This window comes from Pezoporus wallicus, unplaced genomic scaffold, assembly GCF_028554395.1.
Source record: "Pezoporus wallicus isolate ANWC-B61680 ecotype Strahan unplaced genomic scaffold, APGP_CSIRO_Pwel_v1 scaffold_6362, whole genome shotgun sequence".
NCBI lineage: Eukaryota > Metazoa > Chordata > Aves > Psittaciformes > Psittacidae > Pezoporus > Pezoporus wallicus.
Window position 1 is genome coordinate 1,512,697 of NW_026637663.1, and position 24,141 is coordinate 1,536,837.

The 24,141-nt window shown below is 36.0% G+C and overlaps 1 protein-coding gene across 1 annotated transcript in view; it reads left to right on the plus strand.

Moving 5' to 3' along the window:
- The window catches only part of SHPRH (SNF2 histone linker PHD RING helicase), a 49,047-nt gene that overhangs the window by 20,811 nt on the left and 4,095 nt on the right, over positions 1–24,141 (plus strand). Inside the window, exons 14-28 of the mRNA XM_057406859.1 lie at positions 518–639; positions 3,338–3,426; positions 5,186–5,275; positions 6,831–6,938; positions 7,947–8,089; positions 10,749–10,922; positions 11,272–11,334; positions 12,444–12,669; positions 15,134–15,277; positions 16,606–16,707; positions 17,542–17,613; positions 18,275–18,463; positions 22,686–22,778; positions 23,342–23,428; positions 23,875–24,053. Coding sequence (XP_057262842.1) covers positions 518–639; positions 3,338–3,426; positions 5,186–5,275; positions 6,831–6,938; positions 7,947–8,089; positions 10,749–10,922; positions 11,272–11,334; positions 12,444–12,669; positions 15,134–15,277; positions 16,606–16,707; positions 17,542–17,613; positions 18,275–18,463; positions 22,686–22,778; positions 23,342–23,428; positions 23,875–24,053 — 1,881 coding nt within the window. The remainder of the gene's footprint in view (positions 1–517; positions 640–3,337; positions 3,427–5,185; positions 5,276–6,830; positions 6,939–7,946; positions 8,090–10,748; positions 10,923–11,271; positions 11,335–12,443; positions 12,670–15,133; positions 15,278–16,605; positions 16,708–17,541; positions 17,614–18,274; positions 18,464–22,685; positions 22,779–23,341; positions 23,429–23,874; positions 24,054–24,141) is intronic.

Sequence of the window (24,141 nt, forward strand, 5' to 3'; positions counted from 1 at the left end):
ATTCCTCTCATGAATTACAAACATTACAAACAAATGTAGAAAAGGAAGTTTATAATTACTAATCTTCACTATTCTCATTTCAAACATTTTCCTGTTTCCCTTGACAGCTCATGAGTTTTGCATGTTTAGATTGGTTGCAGGGAGAAGAAATGTAGTCTCTCATAGCTGTTTTAATTTTAATGGCTTGTAGCAAAATGAGGTCTATTTTTGCTTGGTTTCCAGTTTGCCGCTGTAACAGAGCAAAATATTTTGCCCTGTGAAGAATTTAGTTAATTTTCCTCTTGCTTTTTATTTCTTTCTATTTTTAGGAGATGTCAACCTCTTTTTCATGCTCAAGTTAGGTTAAAGCTCTAGGTGGAAGAAAAGCTGACAACTAGGGTTTTTTAATAAGTAAATACATCTTGAATGAACAGTATGGTGGATGTGTGTAAGAGTTTCGTGCTTCACAACATGGCAGTTTTACTTTTCTAGGATTGTGGTTTTATTTCACATTTGAGCCGTTTGGTCTCCATTTCAGCACCATGACCATGGAGGAACTGTTAACATCTCTGCAGAAAAAATGTCGAACAGAGTGTGAGGAAGCTCACCGACAGTTGGTGTGTGCTCTGAATGGCTTAGCTGGTATCCATATCATTAAAGGTAAGAGTGGATGGCTGTAGCATATACTTTACTTCTTTTAGTTTGCTGATTATGGTTTAGATGCCACCATGTAAAAGCAATGGCTTTTCTGAATTCAAGGGAAAAGCCATAGTGAAATCTTGGGAAACTAGAGAGGCTTGGAACAGTGTTCAGAACAAGATACTCATTCTAGAGGGAGTAAAGGTGGTGTTTTGTGCATTTTCTTGATGTCTCAGAGTATTTCTGGCTTTCTTGGTTTATATTCTTTCTTAATTCTACCATCTATGTGTACTGGGAGGACAAAAGAAGTTATACTTGTGTAATTATATTTAACCTGGTTTTGTTTTATCAGTAATGCTTTCTGGGTGTCCTTTTGCCCTCTGCCATGCAAACTGCTACACTGATTGTGGAATCTCCTTGCTGCTGCCTGCTATATGGCTCTGTCCATGTAGATTTTGACTGAATTGAGAGGGGAAAAAAGCTTTGAATAGGAAATAAAAATAATTACAGGCATCTTGAATGTCCCACTAAACAAAGGAATAATAAATTAAAATTACTTAGCTGTGAATGTGAAAAAAATGCCTCTTTGCCAAGTAATAAGTCTTCTAAAGTTGACAAGCTGCTTGAATTTTTTCAGCTCATGTTCAAGTCTTCTTTCAAAGAGGAGAACAAGCAGACTGCCTCTTCCATTACTTGTCTTACAGAAATACTACATTTAGATTTTCTAGTCTGTAGTTAGTAGGTTTAAAATGTTATGTTTGTTATTATTGCAGGATGGAGATCAAGTTTTTCAGCTAGAATTAAGTCCTTAAAAAAATCTCTGCAGAGATTAAATACTTCTAAAATACACTAGTATAAAAAAATAAGTTTGGCTTTTTTTTTGAAAAGCATATTGATGAAATTTGCATCTGGTGAGGAACAAAAGCAGGACTGAGGCAGAGTTCTGGTTTGTAACTTTCCTTTCCCTTACCCCCAGCACTGCTGTTACACTCGGTCACCTTTATCAGCAAGGAGGAAATGCACTTTGTGTATAACAGAAGCCATTAATTTATTGTTACTGTGATTGAAATCTTACAAGTGTAATTGCTATTATCCAGATCTAATTGTTACAGAAAAGAGAATAATAATCACAGGTGTTTCTACTGCTTGTCCTGCTTTTATGCTTACCTTTCTACTGCCCTTCAGAGTCCTGAGGTCAATGGTTTCATACTGGTGGTGGCAGTGCTATGGCTAGTTGTCACCACCTGGAATTTTCAGGAGGAGTAAGATTTTTTATGTTGATTTTTTTTCTTACTCAAGGATCCAATTTGGGTCCTTTTTATGTTTGCTAGAACACTTTTTACACCTTTTTCTGTCTTCATTGGACTGCAGCTTCACTTTAACATCAAATTTAGTGTACATGATGCCTTTTATGAATGTTACATACTATTTCTTTGTTCTCTTTGTTGCCCCTAAAACCAGTTTTGTCCAGCTCTAGGTCTGCATTTCTTTGACTGTGGGTGAGTTGTTTATAGCCATGGCTTCCATATTCACTGCCGAGCCTGTGTACCATCTCTTAGCATTCCATGGCTGTACTCTGCACTTCATCCTATGTCTTTACTTTTCAAGGTCTCTGCTATTGTTACTAGGCGTGTATTTCTCTACGCTACATTGTTGGTTAAGTTGTAAATATCTCATTCTACATGAAATAACTGCTTGTTACTGCTTTCTATATAAAACTGTGGTTGTACTACACAAAGACAATTGTTAAAATAAAAATAAAAAAAAAAATAGACCAGTGAATTAGACACCTAGTGAATTAGAGGAATTGCTGTCACAGCTAAGCCAAGGAAAACGTCCGGGCAGATCAAAAGAAACTCAGATGAGGTCTGACACAGCTCAGCTTGAACTCTTTCAAATTCAGTATAGCTTTTGGCCTGTTACTAGTAATGACAATAATATTTTGCAGGACTACAACCTTAAAACTAGCAACGGTTTCAATATAAGAAATCTTGTTGAAAATAGATATGTAGGATGTTCTTTGTTATCTGCCTTCATGCATTTCATGTCCCTGTACTTCCCTATGGTCTTCTGAGCCTATTACTGGCTAAGTACATTTCTGTCAGTTGAGCAAAGAAAATAAAAAGAATTTATTTTTTTATTGCTTTTCCATATGCATCCAAAACTTAAATTTTTTATTGCTGCTTTTTGTTATATAATCTATTTTCTGAGAAGTGATTGTGGTGTTAGCAGCTTACATCAGTAGTTACGCTCCCTGCATGTGTTTAATCATTTTTGCCTTTCTGAAGTGTGACAAAACTTTCATTGTTTTCACTGAAAGAGTGAATTATGTATTTGCAGCCTGAATTCAGAAATGCATCACTGCAGTGAGTTTTAGATGATTTTATTATTTTTTTTTCTTAGCTCAACATGTGAGGTTTCTTTGACTTATGCAACTGTGATTACATATTTTAAGATCAAGATCTTGCAGTCACAAAAGTTACCTAATTTGGAAACTGCTTTAGTCATTGTAAAATATAATACTCTGTCTTTTACCAGGTTTTGGAGGAGGGCGGGGGAGGAGCAGAATGAAAAGGGAAGATTTGCTTAAAGACAAGCAGATATTATATAGCCCCTCTGAAAGCGTCTTAGTATGTTACAAGTGATGGCCAGTCGTGGCTGCTTGTATATTTAAACCCAACACAATATGGGTATGTTTTCTGTTCCTCTTTTAATTCAGGAGAATATGCATTGGCTGCAGAGCTGTATAGAGAAGTGTTACGATCATCTGAAGAGCACAAAGAAAAGCTCAAAACGGATTCCTTGCAAGTGAGTGAGCATTCAAATGTAAAAATAAAACAGCTAGTAGTTAAGAACTGGAATACTTCAGATTTAGTTTAACAGGTCAGTCTTTTCTTCCTCCTAGTAGTGTGCTGAATGACTCCTTCAGCCTGCTGTCGTTATCACAATCTTTAGATCAGAATCTGTTTAGTGACCTCCGTGTTTCCTTTTTTAATTATTATTATTTTTTTAATCTACTGGAATTCTAAGAACTTCTGCTTGTGGGTGTTCATGATATTCCAAAAGCAGTGTATGATCTCCACCTGCTGTTCTGCAATAAACTCAACAAGCTGAATTCATAGACTTCTGTATGTGGCTGTGACTGCTCACATTAATGGTATTGTTTTACATCCAGCAAACACCGGATGCTGGGCTTGCATTGAGAATGATAAATTTGCCAAACGATAGAGAATAATACAATTGTTATACTGCAGAAGATGTCCTCTGACAGGGAATTAAAACATGAGAAAGAATCAAAATGAATTTTCAGGTAATAATATTAATGCATTTTTAATAATATATTAAAAATATACATATATTTACCTGGTACAAAACAATGGTTCTCTAAGTAACATCTTTATATTTCTTCAAGAAATACCAGTTCTAAATTGACGAAAATTCTCTGAAGCATAACAAGATACTTAAAATGTTAATGATGGATAAATAAGTGACTTCGATTGCTTCACTAAGCAAGTTATTGTTCAGTTATCTTGCATGTGGTCATCTGGTGGCTCCATTGTGCTTCTTTGTTCCTTCCTGCTCCTTTGTGACTTCCCAAAGGCATTTTCACTTAGCATAGTCATATCAGCATAAACCTGTTAAACTGCTTATAACAGGATTGTTAATTAAGCTGCTTTACTGGCTTATGCAATCCAGTAAAACTTTTTCCCCCTCAAAATGTACAATATGTTTGTGTAATAAAGCTCAGCTTCTGATGAGTACTTCCCAGTTGTGTAGGCTTAGCTCTTTAAGACAATGGCAATTCGCTGCTGGCCAGTGCTCTTTAGTGGCTGAGATAGTGACAGGACAAAGGTGAATTGAATCCAGAAAGTGAGAAGGTTTATGATAGTGGTGGTTGTTAGTACTGATTTTGTGGGAGATATTCAGGCAGCATAATATTAGGGGTATGGTTTGGGATACATAGGGGGAACACAGGGAAAAGGAATAAAATTAGCTTAGATTAACAGTTGAGTTTATTTTCCCCAAAAAAGAAATAAAGGTCATGTTTTATTCAGTCATCTTTTTTTTCAGGTAAGTGAAGAATATGGAAATTGAACCCTTGGAAGCTGTTTTCTTCCTTATACTTTGTTTTGCTTTAGATAGGCTAAATGAATGGTCTCCTTATAATGTACTCTGAGACAAGTAATTTGTTTTCCATAACAGCAAAAGGGTGTTTTAATTAGGAGGATGAGTATGGAATGGACAGAAGCATAGAATCATAGAGTGGTTAGGGTTGGAAGGGACCTTAAAGATAATGTGATGATTTATGTAAAACTTGCATCCTGATTTACTTTTGAGGTGTTGAATAAGGCCTTTTTAATGTTTCATTTTCTGCCTCAGTAAAATGAGGAAAAAAAATGTTTATTTTTTGTTAATCTGGATTTAGCTTACAGAGGGGAAAAAACCCAACTGATTTTAAATTAATACTAATTTTTTGCTATATGCTTTCACTGCTATTTAAGCTTTTCCTGTTGAAGATGTTGCAATGTATATTTTCATGATTTCTGTTAACTTTGTATGTATTTAGAGACTTCATTCTACACACAATTTGATGGAATTGTTGGCAAAGCACCCAGGAATTCCTCCGACTTTGCGTGATAGCCGGCTTGCAGAAGAGGTAAACGATACTTGTTTTTATATAGATACATTTTGAAGAGCACCTTTTAATATTTTTTTTATCCTTCAATATTTTATCTAACTAAAAAAAAAAAATTAAAACAGCTTTCAGGTTAACTACATACATTTCCTTTCAGGTTAGTAAAATCAAGAGTTGTTTAGTGTTGAAGATGAGAGCTGAAATGTACAGTGAAATGCTGCTGTTCTCTCATTACCAAATGTTGGTGATCTCTTGTTATGTTTTGAGTGTTTTATAGAAGTTTTAATAAATTTTATCTCTGAAAAGTGATTTCCCCACCCTGCAATGTTCTTGTGGAAATAACTTACATAAATGTTAATGATAAACAGTACATCATCCTGAATTCTTAGGAGTCCTTTATTTTCTCCCGTTTATTTCCTCATTTTAACTGTGCATAGTCAGTCTTCTCTAGGTGTTTATTTTTCTTGCATAGGTGCCTTCCATTCCAAAATGCTTCCCCACCTCCTAGTAAACGTAAGCTACTACTGCCTATTGCACCTTCTCAGTCATGTCTTGAAGCTGTTTTTCTACCTTTTTTTTGGTCCTGTGTTTGTTACTGATAATATCTTCTTTGAAACCTTCTTGAGAAGATCCTGTTTTGCAGTGTTCTTTATAATCTAAAGTTTGCCAGTAGCATCTGTCCAGCCTCTTGCTGTACTACGTATACTGTACTCACATGGTCTACAGCAACTGGTTTACCCTCCACTCTTGTACTGCCTAAACATCTAGAACGGTTGACAGTCTTTGGCCATGTGAACAAGTCACTGTGTGTTACTTCCTGTGTGCATAAGCCTGCTAACAATATTCTTAATCTTGACTATGGAAATGCCTGGTAAAATAGCTGGGTTCACTGTTCTCCAGTGGTTACTTGTAATGGACATGTAAACCCCAGGTTGTTATGGCATCATTTTGGTAAAAGGTATCTTGGCAAGTCCCTAGCTGAGCCTCCCTTTCAGAGAGGGCAGCACTGATTTCTGACCAGGTAGTTCAGAGCTTTGTCCGACTGGGAGGTTAAAACATAATCCTCATAGTTGAAATAAAATTCACATAGAACCTCCCATTCCAACTTACAGCCATAATCCATCGTTCGTTCGCTGTGTACTTCAGTAAAGTGGTGCCTGGCTCCTGATTCTTGGTGATTTCCTTCTGGCTGCTGGAAGGGTGCTATTATGTACCCTCTTAAGCCTCTCTCCTCCAAGCTGGACAAGCTCAGTTCTTTCAGCCTCTCCGGTTATATGGTGATGATCAGTATCTGTCTTATTATTTGGATATCCTGTGATATTTTATCATTTTAATACAAATTCTATGCATAGGTAGCATTTTTTTTTAATTTGCCTTTATACAAATACTGCCCAGTTTTCCATTGTCAAATAACTAGCATTTTTTTAACATCACCTTCTCCTGATACTATAAAGAGGAGGTAGCATGTAGGTAGCTAACCATTTTAAAACATTATGGTAGCTGTGGAGTTTTTGCATTTTCAGTTATTCCTCATAAATATGATTTGTGCATAATCTAAGCTCTCATTTCCATACAGGCAGAACAACTTCGACAGCATTATATGAGTAAATCCAATGCAGAAGTTGCAGAAGCCCATCAGGCCTTACAGCCAGTTTTTCAGACCATTCGGGAGCTCCAGAGAAAGGCAGGTACCTCTTATGTATTTAGACTCTGAATTCTGAGATTTATTTTTTACATATCTATTATTTTCATCTGTTCATCCAGAACACCAGCTGTTTTTTATCTCTAACAGTTCTTTGAAGGCCTGTTTAGAACACAACTTTGTCAGTGTGCTTGCATGCACACACCCAACCCCTAAACCATGTTCTGTGTTCCCTGCGTAAAGATGCACGTAGTACTTGATGAACAGATAGTTAAAAACAGAAGTACATCGTGGGATAATTCTAGTAAAGTTAAAGACCATGCTTGATTTTTACATTAACTGTGCTTCACCTGTAATTTAGGTAAATGACTTGCAGATTTTGGCTTGAATAATTTCTGTGGTGTATCAGTTAGTATTTCAGTTGCTTTCAAAGCAACTGTCCTTTGACTTGCATGTAGTTGTTGCGCTAAGCCTTAATTGTGTTTAGGCAATGTGACAATTCAGGTTTCAAGGAAAGGTGCAATTTCTGAATGAATTGTTAAGCACCTGAGTGGAAATGCTGCTTCTCACTTGTCTAATAGTAAAAAAATAATAAAGAAATGGGGGCAGATGGCACATGAGGAAGTACACTTCTGCATTTTCTTTCACCTTTGAAAATTGTAAGGTCACTTCAGTGTTGTTTTATTAATCTCACAGAAGGCTTGCTTTCCCTGATTAAAAGATGCTTTTGTCTCTTCTTGAGAGAGAGAGATGGAAAGATGAAAGTTTTTGATTGCAGTATCTCTATACGGCTATTCTGTGTAGATGGTCTTGGTGAATCTGACTCTACTAAATCAATTTGAAGGTGCAGCAGTAGAAAATGTAGAATATTTCTTAATCATGTATTCACTTAAACAGGAGAATAAATATTTTTTTAAGCACACTCTCATCTTCCACTTTCCATGGAATTTACTGGGTTTTGTTTGAGTGTGACCTGAAGAGCAGTATGAGCCTCTCCTGAAATGAGTTGTTGTTGAATATTTATGGATAAATCTGTTCTTTTGCATACAGATACATTCAGGTTCTCCTTGGTGGTTGGATGTCATCCACACAGCAATACAGTATGCCATCGATGAGGAGCTTGTTCAACGTGTGCAAAATGAAATAACATGCAACTACAAACAGCAGATTAATAAACTCTCCATGGCAGAGAAGTAAGAGAATAGCTAAAATAGGCTAATGAATACAGTTAAGTCTGCTCAAGTCCTCTTACCAGTTTATGCTGACAGTTACATTTAAATAGCACGCATTTTTGCTTTAGAGCATCTGGGCTGCAATTAAGTTTCAAAAACAGTCCCCCCCAAAACGTAGCTAGATTGATGACTTGGAAAGGAAAGCAGGAGAATTAGTTTTCTCTTAGATAAGTATTCTTTTAAATGTTCTTTTGTATTACCTAATGTAGTTTTAGTCTTCTGTATTCATGCATCTGCTGAGCAAGAAAGATTCAAAGTTGATTGTGTTAAAATTGTGTAACCTCTAAAAGAAACTGCCTCGCTTAAATGGAAAGTAGACAGACAATATCAGAAAACCCTTATGTAGCACCATAAAATAGCATAATTGTTTTTATGATCAAAGAATTTTGGCTTGGTTTTGTTAAGAGACAACAGTACCACTTTTGTGTGCTATTACAGAATAATGAATTGGAAGGTACATCCGGAGGTCACTTGGACCATTCTCCAGCTTATAGATCCAGGCCCATGCCCAGAAATTAAGCCCAATCAGGTTGCACAGGAATTTGTCCTGTTAAGTTTAGGGTATCTCCAAGGAGGGAGATTACATTTCATAGCCTCTAGGTGAAACCTGTTCCACTATTTGACCTATTTGGTGGAAAAAAAATTAAAAATCCTTCTATTTAGTTAATATTTCCTATGTTGCATTTCACTGCAACTTGTCCTTCCATCACATGCCTTTGGGAAGAGTTTGGCTCAGTCTTCTCTGTACTTTCCAGTTATATAGATGTAGAAAGCAATAAGATCTCCTCTGAGCAATCTGATTTTAAGGCTGAATAAACCCTTTTCTCCCACCCTCGTATCTTCTGTGCTCTAGCTCTGTAAGTTCATCACAGAAAAGGGGGACATAGCGGAAGAGTGCTCTCACAGTTTAACTTCAGGCAGTTTTCTCAGATACATGAACAATCCTTATGCTTTTAAATAAAATCTTTCTAAATCATGTTTTAGTTATATATATAAATTTATTTAAATGCACATGCATATGTATGAATATCTAATGTGTATATAAAATATTGATGTGTGCAGAAATTTAGATACTTAAAATATGCACAGATTTTAATTAAATACATAAAGACATATACTCCACTGAGACTACTCTGTTATCACGATCCCAAATTATGCTGAGAAGGAATAAGGAAATTCTGTCTGTTAAAATCAATATTGGGGGCCATCCAGCTGGCAAGTAGCTTTGCTTGGGGTTCTGGAGAATGCCAAGTTGACCAAGAGCCATCTGTTTGTCCCTGTGGCAAAGAAGGTTTGTGGTATCCTGGACTACATTAGGTAAAAATATTGCCAGCAGGTTGAGGGAAGTAATCATTTCTGTCTGCTCAGTGCTGTGAGTCCACACCTGGAGTACTCTGCCCAGTTCTGGGCTCTCCAGTACAAGAGAAACAAGGACATACTGGAGAGAGCCCAACAAAGGGCCAAGATGATGATGAAAGGACTGAAGCATCTCTCATGCCAAGAGAGGCTGAGAGAGCTGGGACCATTCAGCGGTTCAGGGGGATCTTCTCAAAGCTATCTGTGACTCAACTGTTTCTTTTATAAAATAAGGATAAAACCTACTTCCCATTTAATTTGTTCTGGCATATGCAATTAAAAAGTTAAAAACCAGTGTCTTAGGAAGTACTACTGGTCAATGGTGAAAGCAACAAGTTCTAATCTGCAGTTGAGTGCTAGAGATGGTTAATCCAGAGTATGGTGTGGGAGATATTTATAAATCTGGAATGTTTGGCAAATGATAGTATTAATAACACACTTGTGAATGAAATTTACATGTATTTTCAGGCTACCTGGTTAGGCAAACTTGTCTGTTTTATTTTAAAGTACATGTTGCTTAAACAGGTCATATTAAATGCCAGACTTTAGTAGTGTTAAACCTGTGCTTTTCTTTCCACACTTCACAAAAGGGGTGTTTTGGACTAAAGCTTCCATGCTGAGTAGAACCACATTCTTGTAATTTACTTTCTTGTACATGAATGCATGAATGATCTTATATGAATGGTGCACTCTCAGCAGGGTACCTCTGCCCACAGGAACAATACAGTATGGGGAGTGCTTAACTGGTGCTCCGGTTTTTACTCCAGTCATGACAGTCAGTAAAGTTTTAGCGAAACGGTTCACTGTTATGTGCATTGAATAATTTTAACTTTGAAAGCTAACTTGCAAAATGCAGTATATTTTTTGTGAGCAGTGCATGTGTCTGCCACGAATCGCATAGATGCATTAAAATTGAGTTTGGTACCCAACAGATGCAAATAAGGGTATGAGTATGCGCAGTTGTTTACCTTTAGTGGATTTATGTTGTGGACCAGAGTGTTGCAGGCTTTTGTTGACTGCTAATACTCAGTTGTATCTCAAATCTTGGAAGAAGTCTTCCTATTCTGCAAATACCAGGCACCATCTAAGGGGATTCAAATAAATGATTCTAACAGTACTAGTAGTAATAAGCGTCTGCTTATGATACGAAATTTATATGTTGTCCTAGATTGCTATTAGTTATTTCTGTTCTACTTCAAAATACTGAATGAAGTTTGGATTCAGTGACTCAGTGTACAATTAGTTCCTTGTTTCTTTAAATCAGATTCCGTGACTGCAGAGGCCTTCAATACCTGCTCACAAACCATCTGGACGAAGTGAAGAAGTTCCAGAAGATTGTAAGAGAAGCAGTGAAAAACTTAGAAGGCCCTCCCTCTAAGCAGGTTATTGAGGCTGCCACTATCTGCCATTTGCGACCTGTTAGACTTCCACTTAACAAGTATGTCTTGAAAATAGAAAATATACTTTAGAAGTGTATTATTAAATTCTCCTTTCTTTTTGAAATAAGAGATCAAAGTCTTTATTCCGTACTCAGGGTTTGTATGCATACAGATATCGCAGATCCATTTGTTAAGAGTCATGACCTTACTTTGGGTTTATTCTTAGAAAATCTTTTCCTGTCAGTATATTGGCGTACATAAGAGTGTTACATTGTTCTTTTTTTTTTTTTTTTTTTAAGGACCTTGTGTGGTTTTATATTTTGGAATAAGGAATTAAAGGAATTACTTTAGTTTCTGATTAAATTCTGAGTGCTTCAATCTGAGTGTTTTCAATCTTCTGTATTACAGCTGTGTCTTCTGTAAGGCTGATGAGTTGTTCACAGAATATGAGTCAAAGCTTTTTTCTCAGACGTAAGTTCATGGCTTTATAAACTCACTATAAAAAGAAATGGAAGTTGGATTGTTTTCTGTTTTCTACTTTTAAGTTTTCTGAGATAAAATATGAAAAAATTACAGCAACTTCTTGCCGATGGCCCTGATAGCAATGTTATTCATCAGCTTTAATTTTCTATGTAAATTTAATTTTAAAAAGTTGTGTACAAGGAACCAGTATGTGCCACTTTTACTCAAGTTGCTATGTGACCATACATTTTCAATGAAGTATCGAAGTGTTCAGAAAGTTTCTGTACAGGTGTGCTTGTATTCCCATTTGTGTAAATACTTATTTGCAGTCCAGTTGCAAGTGGTATAATGCCACACTTGTTCATAGATTATTATATTTTTTTAACTCTGTATAGTTCATAAAATAACAAAAACTAAAGCTACAATGCAGGGGATTTCAAATAGGAAGTCAGCTGTGAGCGGAAAGGTTGCACGTGCACATGCTTAGTGGACAGTATGGATACGCATAGATAACAGCTCTCAGTATGTTTTCTCTGTGACTTTTATCTCTCGTATCCCTCACGGTAGCAAAATGGGATTCAAAAATCTTGAGGTCACTGAGAAAACATTTTGAAAAGTCTTTACCAGCAGGAGCTCTGTTGCCTAGTGATTGTTGGAAGCATTAGGAAATGTTAGTGTGTTTCTGAATCAGCATTATTTGTCATGGAGGGACCTGGGAAGCTGTAGTGTTCTTAAATAGTGCAAGTGTTTAGCAAATTTTGCATTGGTGTTTAACTACAACTCTTGCTGATTAAAGAAGTAAGAATTGCATTTTTAAATAAATGTTGACATTAATCATTGATAGCTACTTAAAGATAATTAAGGTGTGTAAGCCTTTACCAAAGGTATTGATGATTTTGAGCTGACAGTGGTCTATACAGTGATGTCATTGCTGGTACTTAAGTCACTGTATTCAAAGGAAGCTTTTGAGGTATCGAGTAAAACAGCGGTTAATGTTTGTTTGATTTGCTTTATCCTTTAATCAAATACTAGAAGGCTGAAATATATGATGAATAAGTAGAAATAAACATGCAAGTAGAAAATCAGTGATAAGTATCATTTTGGTTTTGTTTTTTAAGTGTCAAAGGCCAAATGGCAATATTTGAGGAGATGATAGAAGATGAAGAAGGGCTTGTCGATGACCGTTTACCCACCACAAGCAGAGGACTGTGGGCAACCAGTGAAACTGAACGTGCCTTGAAAGCTATTCTCTCCTTTGCCAAAGCTCACCGAATGGATGCTAAGCTAACTGAAGAAGGCAGCGTATTTCTGGAACTCTTTGAAGCATGGAAAAAGGAATATAAGGTACAATAAATGAGATGGTGATGAAACAGCTGGGGGGGTCTCTTTAATGTAATGTATGCAAATTGAAGCTGAATATGAACAAACCTATGTTATATTCCTGAAAATAGGGTTTGCCTACACAGAACTTTTTCATAGTGTTTATTTTACAGGGTTTGATTTAAAATGGTTTAGTATGATTGCAGAGTTTGTAAAAGCTATGCTGGTTCCTAAGCAAATTAGTAAGCATTGTAATTGCATCTAGTAAGACAGCATACAGATACAATTAAATGGGTTTGTTTAGTTAAATCAGAATAGAGCAAGACTCGGCAAATTGGTCAGTTCTGTAATTCAGTTTACCTTCAGTCTTGTGCTAGCTACAGGTGTCCTTTCACTGTTGCTTTATTTCCTGGATCTTGTTTACTACACAGTGTAACCTGAAATAGTCTCCTGTTGTTTGGTCAGAGTGCTACAAAAGTATACTGTCACTTTCTTTTATGCATTGTTGTGTATCTGTGTTTCCTTGAAGTGAGTACATGCAAGTGATGGAGAAGGGGGAATTGCTGTTGCACACAAGGGGTCTCATCCTGTCTTAAAACCTAGGGTGCAATTGAAAGTGTTTCCTCTTGAATGCTTCTTCTCATTTTTAATTAACAGACTTCAGCTTCAGTAGAAAACGCTTGGTGTGCTAGTGCCAGGTTTATTTGACTCACGTGCTCTGTTTTGGTTTATGATTCTAGGGAATTGTCACTTTTTCTAAGAGCTTTTGAAAAAGCAAAGATACTTCTTGCAGAAGTATGCTATCCAAGAATCTAAACATTTATTACATTGTTATTATAGAAGATAGGAGAAGAGAAGATACTGTAGCAAGTGATTTCCTTTATGTATCTTGGATTACCTAAAGGGAATTTAGTCAGGGGGGTTGGGTTTATGTGGGTTGGTTTGGGTTTGTTTTGTTGTGTTGTTTGTTTTTTTTTTTTCCCCAGAAAACTTGTTTCTGGTCACCTGCTTTCCTCATGTTGGCAGCACTACTTAGGAGTGGGAATCTGGAGCAGCCTTAAAAAAAGTTACTATGTTAAAGAGTAACACAGTGCAAAGTGTTTTTAAACAAAGTAACATATCAGTCACCGTTTAGGTATTTGATAAAGTCGTTAGACACCTAATAAAGTTGCGCTGCTCTCACAAAGTCAGGGCACTTGCGTATGGTACCAAAATGTGCACTGAAGAATACTGACCCTAGCTGTTCTCATGCTTCATCATTCTATGTCCTTGGCTTGTAGTAGCTCACAAAAGGAGGAGACTGTAAAGTAAGTAGTTACCGAGGCATTGCTATGTGTTGGGGATTTTCTGCTGCAAGAAGGGAGCATGGTCTCTTCATGGCCTTTTACTTTAGGAAACAAATTTGGGACTAATATGCCAATGACAATGAAAATAGTGCCAAAATAATTCCATCTGTTGTGACTTAGAAATGTTAAATCAATTGGCCATACTACTCTCACATCTACAGGGATGACACTCTGTAAAATAACCCTTAAATCTAAAACAAGCTGGGGATTTTGTTGTTAGTTTTTGTTTGGGTGTTGGGTTGTTTTCTCTTTGTTTGTTTTTTTTTAGCAAAAGTATTTTTTGCTTACTTTCTCCTTTAGTTTCTTTAGTCTTGGGGGAGTAAGCTCCTTTCAGCTTATTTTCTGTCCTTACCCTGTATGCCAGGTTTAATACACAGTAATTTTATGTTTGTAATCTAGGCTTAGCTCAAAACAAATGCTTTGGTAGTCTTTCCTGAGCTAAAAGAAAAACCCAAACAATCAACCAGCACACCTCGCAGCAGCTGATTGTTTCGAAATATCTCTACAACTGAAAAATCAGAAATCAACAACTAGTAAACTAATAAGTTTTGCAATTTGCAAAAGGTCTTAGAATTCCAGTAAGATCACTGAGGAGGGTTTTTTTTTTTTCTTTGTTAAATAATATGTAAATAGTGGAAAGCTTGGAAAGAAATATTTTACAGTCAATCTAAAATTATTGTCAATAATTTGTCAATTTTAAAATAATGTGGGCTTATGGTATTATCTCACCTAGTGCTTGTCTGTGCCTTTAACAAGACCACTCAAACTGTTAGCATTTCTTTAAAACTTCGTCCTTAGGAAACAGTCTTTGTACTTAGTCTTTTTCCTTATGTTATTCAGCGTTTGTCTTGCAAGGCGTTTTCTTTCTGAACTTTTAGTTGGATTAGTTACTGTAATAGTTGTAGAAGAAATGAGAGATAGCTATTTATAGTTATTCATAAAGAGAGGCTGGAAAAGAAAGCGGGCAATATGATCTCTTACACTGTTTGTTTTCCTTCTTAATTTGTTGTTGTGTATGAATTACTGTAAAGAAATATTATCCCTTATTCCAGAAAGATTTTCACAATGTATGTTGTGTGGCAGAGTCATACAAGGGAGCTCAACTCAGTTCTGCTACTAGTTTGTTTGGGCTTTTCTTACAGTTACTTCATGAATATTGGATGGTACTTAGGGATCATGTCTCTGCTATTGATGAACTGGCAATGGCTACAGAACGGCTGAGGGTGCGGCATCCTGATGAGCCAAAACCAAATCCACCAGTTCTCCACATCATAGAACCACATGAGGTAAAGTACTTGACAGCAAGAAATCTTTTTTTCTGAAAGAACCTACATCCTACAAAGATAAAATCTATATCTAGATCTATGTGTAAGGTCTGCAATATGCCTTTGTTTTATTTCAGAAAGCCACTGGTGGAGTAGAGCGTTCCTATCTATTTCTGCATTCAGTATATGAGCATTTTTGAGCTTGTAACTCTTACTTTGATGCGACTTTCTCAGCCTTTTGACTGTAAGAGTGACAAGTAAGACTGTTGTCCTTCCAGCAGCAGGGGAATTGCTGAGGGACTTTTCTTTACAATTGGCCAGTTTTCCAAGCTGGTGGAAAATTAAGTTGACCTGTTTTCTTACCTGTATTACTACTTTCCATAAGGAAAAAAAATAGAGTGGAAGCCTAAAAGACAGATTTTTATTATTTTTTTTAAGTATTTTGGTATTTCTGAGTCACTTCTGAGACATTTTCTGTTCATGAACGTAGAGAAAATGCTGGGTTGATTTAACCTCCTAATATTTTTGTTTTTTTTCTACCAATAGAAATGTTTTCGATAGAAACATTTTGTGGTTTTTTTTTTTCAGTGAGATTCAATGTTGGATAGAAGAGCTTCTTTTCTTTATTTCTGTAGGGAAATAGGTGTTTGTGTATTGAAGCAATTTTGAAAATTGATCAATTTTCTTAACAAATGTTTAACAAAGTCTAAGATTTATGTATTTACAACAATAAAAGAAACACCTATTACTACTTTGGCCTTCATCCTTCAGGCACTTGCCTCTTCTGCAATATTAATAGCTATACCCCTGCCAACTGTAATTAATTTAAAAAGAAGTCAGCTTGATGTTTCTATGTTATTATAGGTTAAATGAAAAGTGAAAGCTTCTAAGAAGTATGAAGAAAGTAATGAATAATTTCTTACACATTGTTTTTGGAACCAGCAGTAGAGTCTAGATTCTGTTTATCTGTAAGAAGATAGATGATAAATTGAATGAAATTTCATAGAATCATAATTTGAAAGGAACTTTCATAATAATAAGTTACTTTAAATTGGTTTTGTCTCTGGGAAGAACCAATAATGCAAATAAAACAATGAAGAACAAGTCTGTGTACATCCTGTGTCTCAGCCCATTTCGTAGTGCTGTGTTTGTACTGGGTACAGGAAAGGAATAGATAATTTTGCTTGGGGAGAAGCATATCTTAAATTTACAGCATGAGCTCTTCTTCTGTCTGTCCCCAGTAAAATATTCAATTGAATTTTGCCAAAAAATAATTTAAGCCTTATTGTCAAACATTTTTTTCTTAATATTTTCTTCTTTTAATGCATGTTTTATACTCTTTTTCATAGGTAGAGCAAAATCGAGTGAAACTTCTGAATGACAAAGCAGTTGCCAAATCACAGCTTCAAAAGAAATTAGGACAACTTCTGTATCTCACTAATCTGGAGAAAGTAAGGTTTATGGTTCTTTGGTCTTTACCAATGCGATGTACTCTTATTTACCTAGTACAAGAAACCTACACTTATTGTTTGGGTTTTTTTTGTTGTTGTTTTGTTGGGGTTTTTTATTTATTTAAAGCTTACATTTTAAAATATCTTTTCTGTAAAGATTCACTGCATGTTGAAATTCAGTGTGTTGTTCTTTGCATTACTGCGTAGTTACAAGGTTATTTATTATACTATTTATTTTGGCTATTTGCTTAATTACATAGTTATAAAACTATGAACTAGTTTTAGACTAGTTTAAAACTAACTGGGCCATGCTTAGTAGAAGCCTTATAAAATGATGTACCTCTCAGCGTACCCTTGCTATTTTAAAAAGAGCTTACTTTAAACAGAAGAACAAGCAGGTCTGTAGGTTAAATAAGTGTAAAAAAAAACCAACCAATACCACAAAAACCGTATGTATGACACATTATTTTAATTACAGTGTTTTAAGTACAGTTATGCTTAGCTAGGCATAGGTAAACGTGATTAATTATACTTAAGTGTTTTTACAGCAATGATGAGTTTCTTGTTTGAAGTTGTATATTACCAGGATTTTTCAAAGCTTCTATAGAGATGCAGATATGATCTGAAGGACTGCAGTATGAGCAGTGCTTTTTTTTACTTACCATTAATTACATATTTTTTTAACTCCTCAGGATAGACTTTATTTGTTAATTGATGATGTTTTTTAATTTGCTCATAAGAACTTCAGTATTTATTTTTCAGAAGCCTATTTTAAATATAGAATAATTGTAGTTATTGACATATCAAAATGTAAAGTTTATTTTCTATGTACAGTCTCAGGATAAAACTACCGGAGGAGTTAACCCTGAACCATGCCCAATCTGTGCACGTCAACTGGGAAAGCAGGTAAAAACTTTAGTCAGTGCCTTTTGATTTCAGAACGTCTTTAGCTAGGTCTGAGTCAGTTGGAAGGTCTCAGCTGACATGTAGATATTCTGGGCCTGCAAATGAAGAACAGATTTTGCAATGCAATCTTTTGTTTGTAATGCATTTTGTCAAAAAAACATTAAGTCTCTCTGTTGAAAATCTTATTTTTTCTTAAATTCAAAGATGTATTCTAGAATTTAACAATAGGTAAAAAGGAACTTTCTTGAGGACTCTTAATAAAGGCTGATCTAGAATAAATGTGTAGACTCTTGCAGAAGGCCAATACAAACATTTGTGTAATTCTTTTAAAAATTGTGTAAATACTCAATCTGTGTACTTAATCTATACATTAAGAATCATTACTTTCCTCAAGTTTAAAACTGGGCAAATGCGAGAAATTAATAATAAATGCAAAGAACTTCTATGGATCATGAATCTTTCTGTGCTGGAAAACTTTGAAATCCAGGCTTTTTAGCAGCTTGAGTGCTAAAAATCCTAAAATCTTTCCATTTTTATCTGTCGAGTTTTGTGAAAGTAATGTTTCTATGAAAATGTGATTTATCACATATTAGTATACTGGCTTTCTTTTTCATTGATCCAAAACTGATACTGTGTGTTGTTTGTTTAATTCCCTGCACAGTGGGCAGTGCTGACATGTGGACATTGTTTTTGTAATGAGTGTACAGCTATCATCATAGAACAATACAGCGTTGGCACCCGTCGGAGCTCAATTAAGTGTGCCATTTGCAGGCAGACCACATCTCATAAAGAAATATCCTATGTCTTCACTGCAGAAACGGCAAATCAGGAAGATGATATTCCTGTAAAGGTACTTTTTAGTTTGAGCTTTGTGGCCCAAGCTTTCAGCAGTGTGTATTTGTGATCCATGTTGCACACTGCATTTAGGCAGACAAATCCACTGTATAGTTTAAAAAATAGGTTCACTTTACAGTTCTTTTTCTTTTGAAAGATGTATGCGTAGTGTATATAGGCCTTTCTTATAGTGTAATCAGTGTTTTTGCATCCATCCCCAAGGAAGGATACACATTATCCTGTTAAGCAAGTTTTTTTGCTTCGTTGGTTTTAGGGTTAGGGTTTTTTTTTTAACTTGCCTTTTTCATAACTTTCAATAGCTTTGGGAACAAAATATGGAAGGAAACGGTGTGAAAGAGGGTAACTTTTAATATCTGCTCTTTAAATGTGCCTGACAAAAGGATGGATTACACACCTGTTAAAGTAATGCTGTCCCGTCCCGTCCCGTCCCCCCCAACACACAGCTTTTGCTGAGCTTTAATTATGAATTTTTTCTTTAAGCATTTGACACTGGGTAGAAGTACATGCTGTTTATAGGCAGGTGATGAGGGTGGGTTTTTTGGTAGTGCATCTTGCTTATCTGCATTTTAAACCTGTTAGTATTTGATTAAAGCCTCACTTACTGGATACAGATACCTATTGACTAAATGGTTGTTGACTAAAGAGTGACTTTTGGTCTTAAACAGGTTCCTGCCTGGGCAATTTCTTTCTCAATGCTTTCTACTGACAATGTACAGCTCTGTTGAAAACTGGTAGCTGTATTTTCCACACTGATTTTCTGTGTTTATTCCTTTCACCCTGGCTTTCTGATGAGATCAGGTCTTTTCACTGAACAATCTTAGATTTTTCCCTTAATTTAGAAACCAATTAGATCATTGCAAAGGCCTTGACAGAGAGTCTGAGTTTCAGAGGTAATTAATTTTCTGTGAGTATTATTGAAATAGCCATGCACATGAAATATGTCGCCTACTCTGCAAAATACTGTGGCTTGACTTTCCCCGTGCTACAAAAGATATTTTAAAGTTCAGGTCTTTGGGAGAAACTTTATTTGTAACTGTTGTGCCTTCCTAATGACAAAGGTAATGAACCTATAGACATAAATGTATACAAAATCGGTCCTAATTGTCCTGTTTCATCTTCTTTTCTTGGTAACACAGGGTTTTCATTGGGTTGAAGGTGAAATGGAGGAAGAGAATGCATGTCCCAGAATCACAGAACTGTACTGAGGTCAATGCTACCACATAGCTGTTCACACTACTTATGTCAGCCTCTCTGAAAACTGAAATCCATTTTACGAGCAGATGCTTTTTAACTCAAATGGTTAGATTTGAAGTAGTTGACAGCATCTGGCACCAGGGGGAGTAAATAGGCTGTGTTTTTGAAGTGCTAGTTATTGGGACCTTGCTTCATAGGTGTTTTTAACAGATTATTTTCTCAGGGTTTGGAGATATCACCCTGTTTCTAACGACATTTCAAATATGTTTCATAAATTACATTACAAAATAAATTCATGAATAAAACACAGAAGGAACATGGCACCTACTGTCCTGAATAAAGAGTTGTAGTGTTTTATTGATGTATTTCTGAATCAAAAGCTTAGGGCAAAGCAAAAATCTGAACTCTGTGTGAATTCCTGTGTCATCTTGAGCATGTCAGATTCTTATTTCATGAAAAATTAAAAATTCATACTGTAACCTCTCTGTATGTGCTATCAAAACAAGCAGCACTGTTAAAAGTTTCTGCCTCATATTCATTTAAGGACAGTTCACAAAGAGTAACTAACTTCTTATGGTTTCTATAGAATACTGAGGTTAAGATTAGTGTCTTGCAGCATGAAAACTGTGTGACTTAATCAGTGTTTGTATTTTTATCTTAACTTTCTCAGTCCCTCTGTTCTCTTTCAGTATTGTACCTCTCTTTTTTTCTTCTGTTTTGTCATCTACATCTTGTTCTTTATTGTACCAGCACTAGCCATGTTAAGTTAGTCCTTGAATACAGAAGGACTACTGTAAATGGGAGCATTTCATACTGAGAGAGAGATTACTGGCATCCCTGCATGTTTTGGTTCTGTAAAAGCTTCCAGTGCCTGGTCAGTGTTACCATGGGTATTGCCAGGCTGTCATCTGGGACAGAAATTGTTTGTTAGAGGGTAATTCTGATTCAAATGTGTGCTGCTCCAGAATGAACTAGGACTATCCAATCTGTTTATAAATACCTGGATATTCAACAAAATGACAAACTCAAGGTGTATGGGGTAACATTGTTTTTTAAGACAGACTGAAAACCAAGACCTTATAATAGCAAAAGTGCTTCTATAAGTTTCATCTTTCCCTAAATATTGAGAATAAAATTGAATTTTTTTTTTGTGTGCTGTGAACCAAGGTATGGAGAACTTTGCACACTTAGTTACCTTATTTAAAAAAAAAGAGCAGACTGACTGCAACCACTTTGATCTTAGTGCTGTTCTTTTCTTCAAAATCACATTTGTAACACCTGAGTCATAGGAATTCTGAAGGATGGAAAAATCAACAACTAATTGTAGTACCTCTTGTAGCAGGGCAAAATAAGACCTATGGTAAGGTCCAGAAGAGTCTCTGAGGAAAAGACAGAGCTGGATGGGGCTTTGAACAGCCTGGTCTAAAAGGAAGGTGTCCTGACCACGGCAGGGGGGTTTGAACTAGGTGATCCTTAAGGTTCCTTCCAACCCAGCCATTCTATGATTGTGTGACAATTAGAGCAGATTAGCCAGAATTGTCATCACTGAATTAGAGATGAATGGTATCAGAAAAGCACATAAATGACCCTGAAATGCATAGGAAATACCAAAAGTTAGTCTTCAATCTGTAAATGGTTATGATTGGCAGGCAGCTGCCATAGGGGTGCAGATGTGTTTTTCATCCTTGCAGATTATAACACCTACTGACATAAGCATTTTTAATTGTCTGACTTTCTGAAACAGTGTTAACTTCTAGGTGGAACAGAGATAACATGAAAAAAGCTGGTTTTGTTTCTATGTTTATGACAGAGTTGGAACCACTGTGGAAACCCTGGGAAATAACATGGTACAGTTTATTGCAACCTTCGGTAAAACAGGCTGCAGAAAGTCTTTTACATGCATTTCTGGAGCGTTCATTTAGCTGCATAACATATGAATGACCAGGCAGTCCAGCATTGTTCCCCAGCTTGTGCTTGGACTGCTGACATCCTTCCCCGCCAATTCTGCAAGCAGCATAACTTCACTAAATTTGATCTGTCATTGTGGCAAGCCAACATAGTTAATTCAATGGTCAGAGGACAGGTGCAGACAGAAATAAAACAATTATCTGTTCAGCTAAATCTAGCACAGCTTGAAATTATTATGCATGTTAGAACTAGTAAGGAATTAAATAAGGGCTTGGAAAAAAAAAAAAAAAAAACAACCCCCCAAAAAAAAAACGCAAAACACCTCAAGTAAAATTGCTGTAATACGAAGTGTGCACTGAAGGAAAGAGAGGGAGATGCTAAAGACCTGTTTCTCAGAATCCTCTTGCCACTGTAAGGGTAAAGGGAGAAGTACAGAAATCAAAGTGGACAAGAAGTAGAATGTAATATTGGGTTCATTAAACACTGAAATACTTCTGAATGCAGAATCTGAAGATGTTTTCATTGCAGCACACACTCCTTCAAGAATTAATTTAATCATATTTACCAATTTCTTTTAATTTTAAATATAATTAACAAGCCTCATAGTACTGAGCATAAGTTTGGTGTTGCCAAAATGCGAAGCAAAAGCAACAGAAATAGCAGTCGGGTTTTTTCATTGCCAGCTTTCAAGAGGTGTGAAGGGATGGAAATTTAAATATGCATATGGTAGGTTCTTTAAAGATTGTGCCACTAAGTTAATCTTTAAAGATTGTGCAGCAGGCCTACCTGGCAACTGCAGTTGTGTTTGGTTCAACTGCACTGCTTGGGCTATCCATTCTGCCTCATGCAGAACTAGACAGGTGTATCTGTGTGATGCTTCATTCTTCCCTGTACTGTGCACACTGTAAGACACCACTAATCATACAGTACTGTGTTACAAGGAAGGTATAAAAGCAATTCAGTGCTACTTAACCTGCCCTTCCTCCAGTTTGCTAATTTTGAATTTGTGTAAGATATATATAAGTCCTAATATAACAGTATTTATTAAAGTAATAAATGTGGAAGGAGTTGTTTAATATCCTACTTTACTGATGTTCTTCTTTAACTTTTCAAAGGGAAGTCACTCCACCAAAGTGGAAGCTGTGGTCCGAACACTGAAAAGAATTCAATTTAAAGATCCAGGAGCTAAATCCTTAGTTTTTTCAACGGTATTAATCACCATTTTCTGTCTTGTCTGTGTGTGTCTGTGAGTTTAAAGCAGTCATAGTGTTTTCAGGAATTAGTTTAGCTACCAAAATGTTGAATCACTCTGTACAGGCACTTGTTTGTTTTGAGAATTTGTAGGGCAATTCATGTGGCTGGGACATGAACAATGATGGTAGTCAACAGATGTAAAAGCTTGTTTCTTTAAAGGGCAAACACTTTGATTTGTAAGGGAGCATTAGAAATTCTATGTATTTTAAAATGTAATGTTCAGGTATTTTTGATACATTGTAGAACTGCTTTTGTGATGGCTACTGATTTATATTCAAACTGATCTTTTTAATTACATTTCTAATTTAGTTTTACGAAAGATTCAGTTTCTGGCACACAAATCTTTTTCTCCCCCCTCTACCTGTCCCTTTTTTTATTAATTGCAAATTCTAGTATTTTGAAAGGCCTTTTTATCTCTTTCTCCGTGAAGTTAATTAGCATCTATTAGTCGTCATTGTTGTTTGTAATGTTGAGTTCCTTTTACTGTGTTTTTTTTTTGTGTTTTGTGTTTTTACAGTGGCAAGATGTGTTGGACATAATTTCAAAAGCTTTGTATGACAACAACATGATTTTTTCTCAGATCAATGGAATTAGTAAATTTCAGGTACATAAAGGATATTTTTCTGAAAATTAGTCTCAGTGGGGAAGATTACAGTTCATGAAAGTCAATTTGATCCTTTTACTTTTATTGCCTCATTTGAGAAATTGAAAAAGCAGCGGATTTGTTTGGCAGAAGCTTCGATCTCTTAACTCATTAATTCTGAAAATCACAATCACAAGCCTTTGGAGATAAACAGTGCATTCACTTTTGAGAAAGAAGCATTGGTATGGATGTTAAGGATGAGACACCCTGATCAGTGCTGCAAGAAGTTCTTGCCTTCCTGATAGCTGTCAGATATCTGTTCTGGGATGACAGGTCTTGGATCAGTCAGGCTGCAAAATTGTCACTCTGGGGCCTAGAGTAGCTGATAGCATCTCTTGAAAATAGAGATGTCCCCCCAGTCTTTATTGAGGAGCTTGTGTCATGCTGCTGCAATGTTTGCCTTTTAGGAAAATCTCTCTGCATTTAAATACGATCCAAACATCAATATTTTGCTGCTGCCTCTTCACACTGGTTCCAATGGACTCAACATCATTGAAGCAACTCATGTTCTGCTTGTGGAACCCATTCTGAATCCTGCACATGAGCTACAGGCTATTGGCAGAGTACATCGTATTGGCCAAACAAAGTAAGAGTTAAAATTGTGTTGAGTGGTTTAGATATGGTCCAGAATAGAGCTTCATATCAGGATCAGAAAAATCTAGTTTACTGAACTT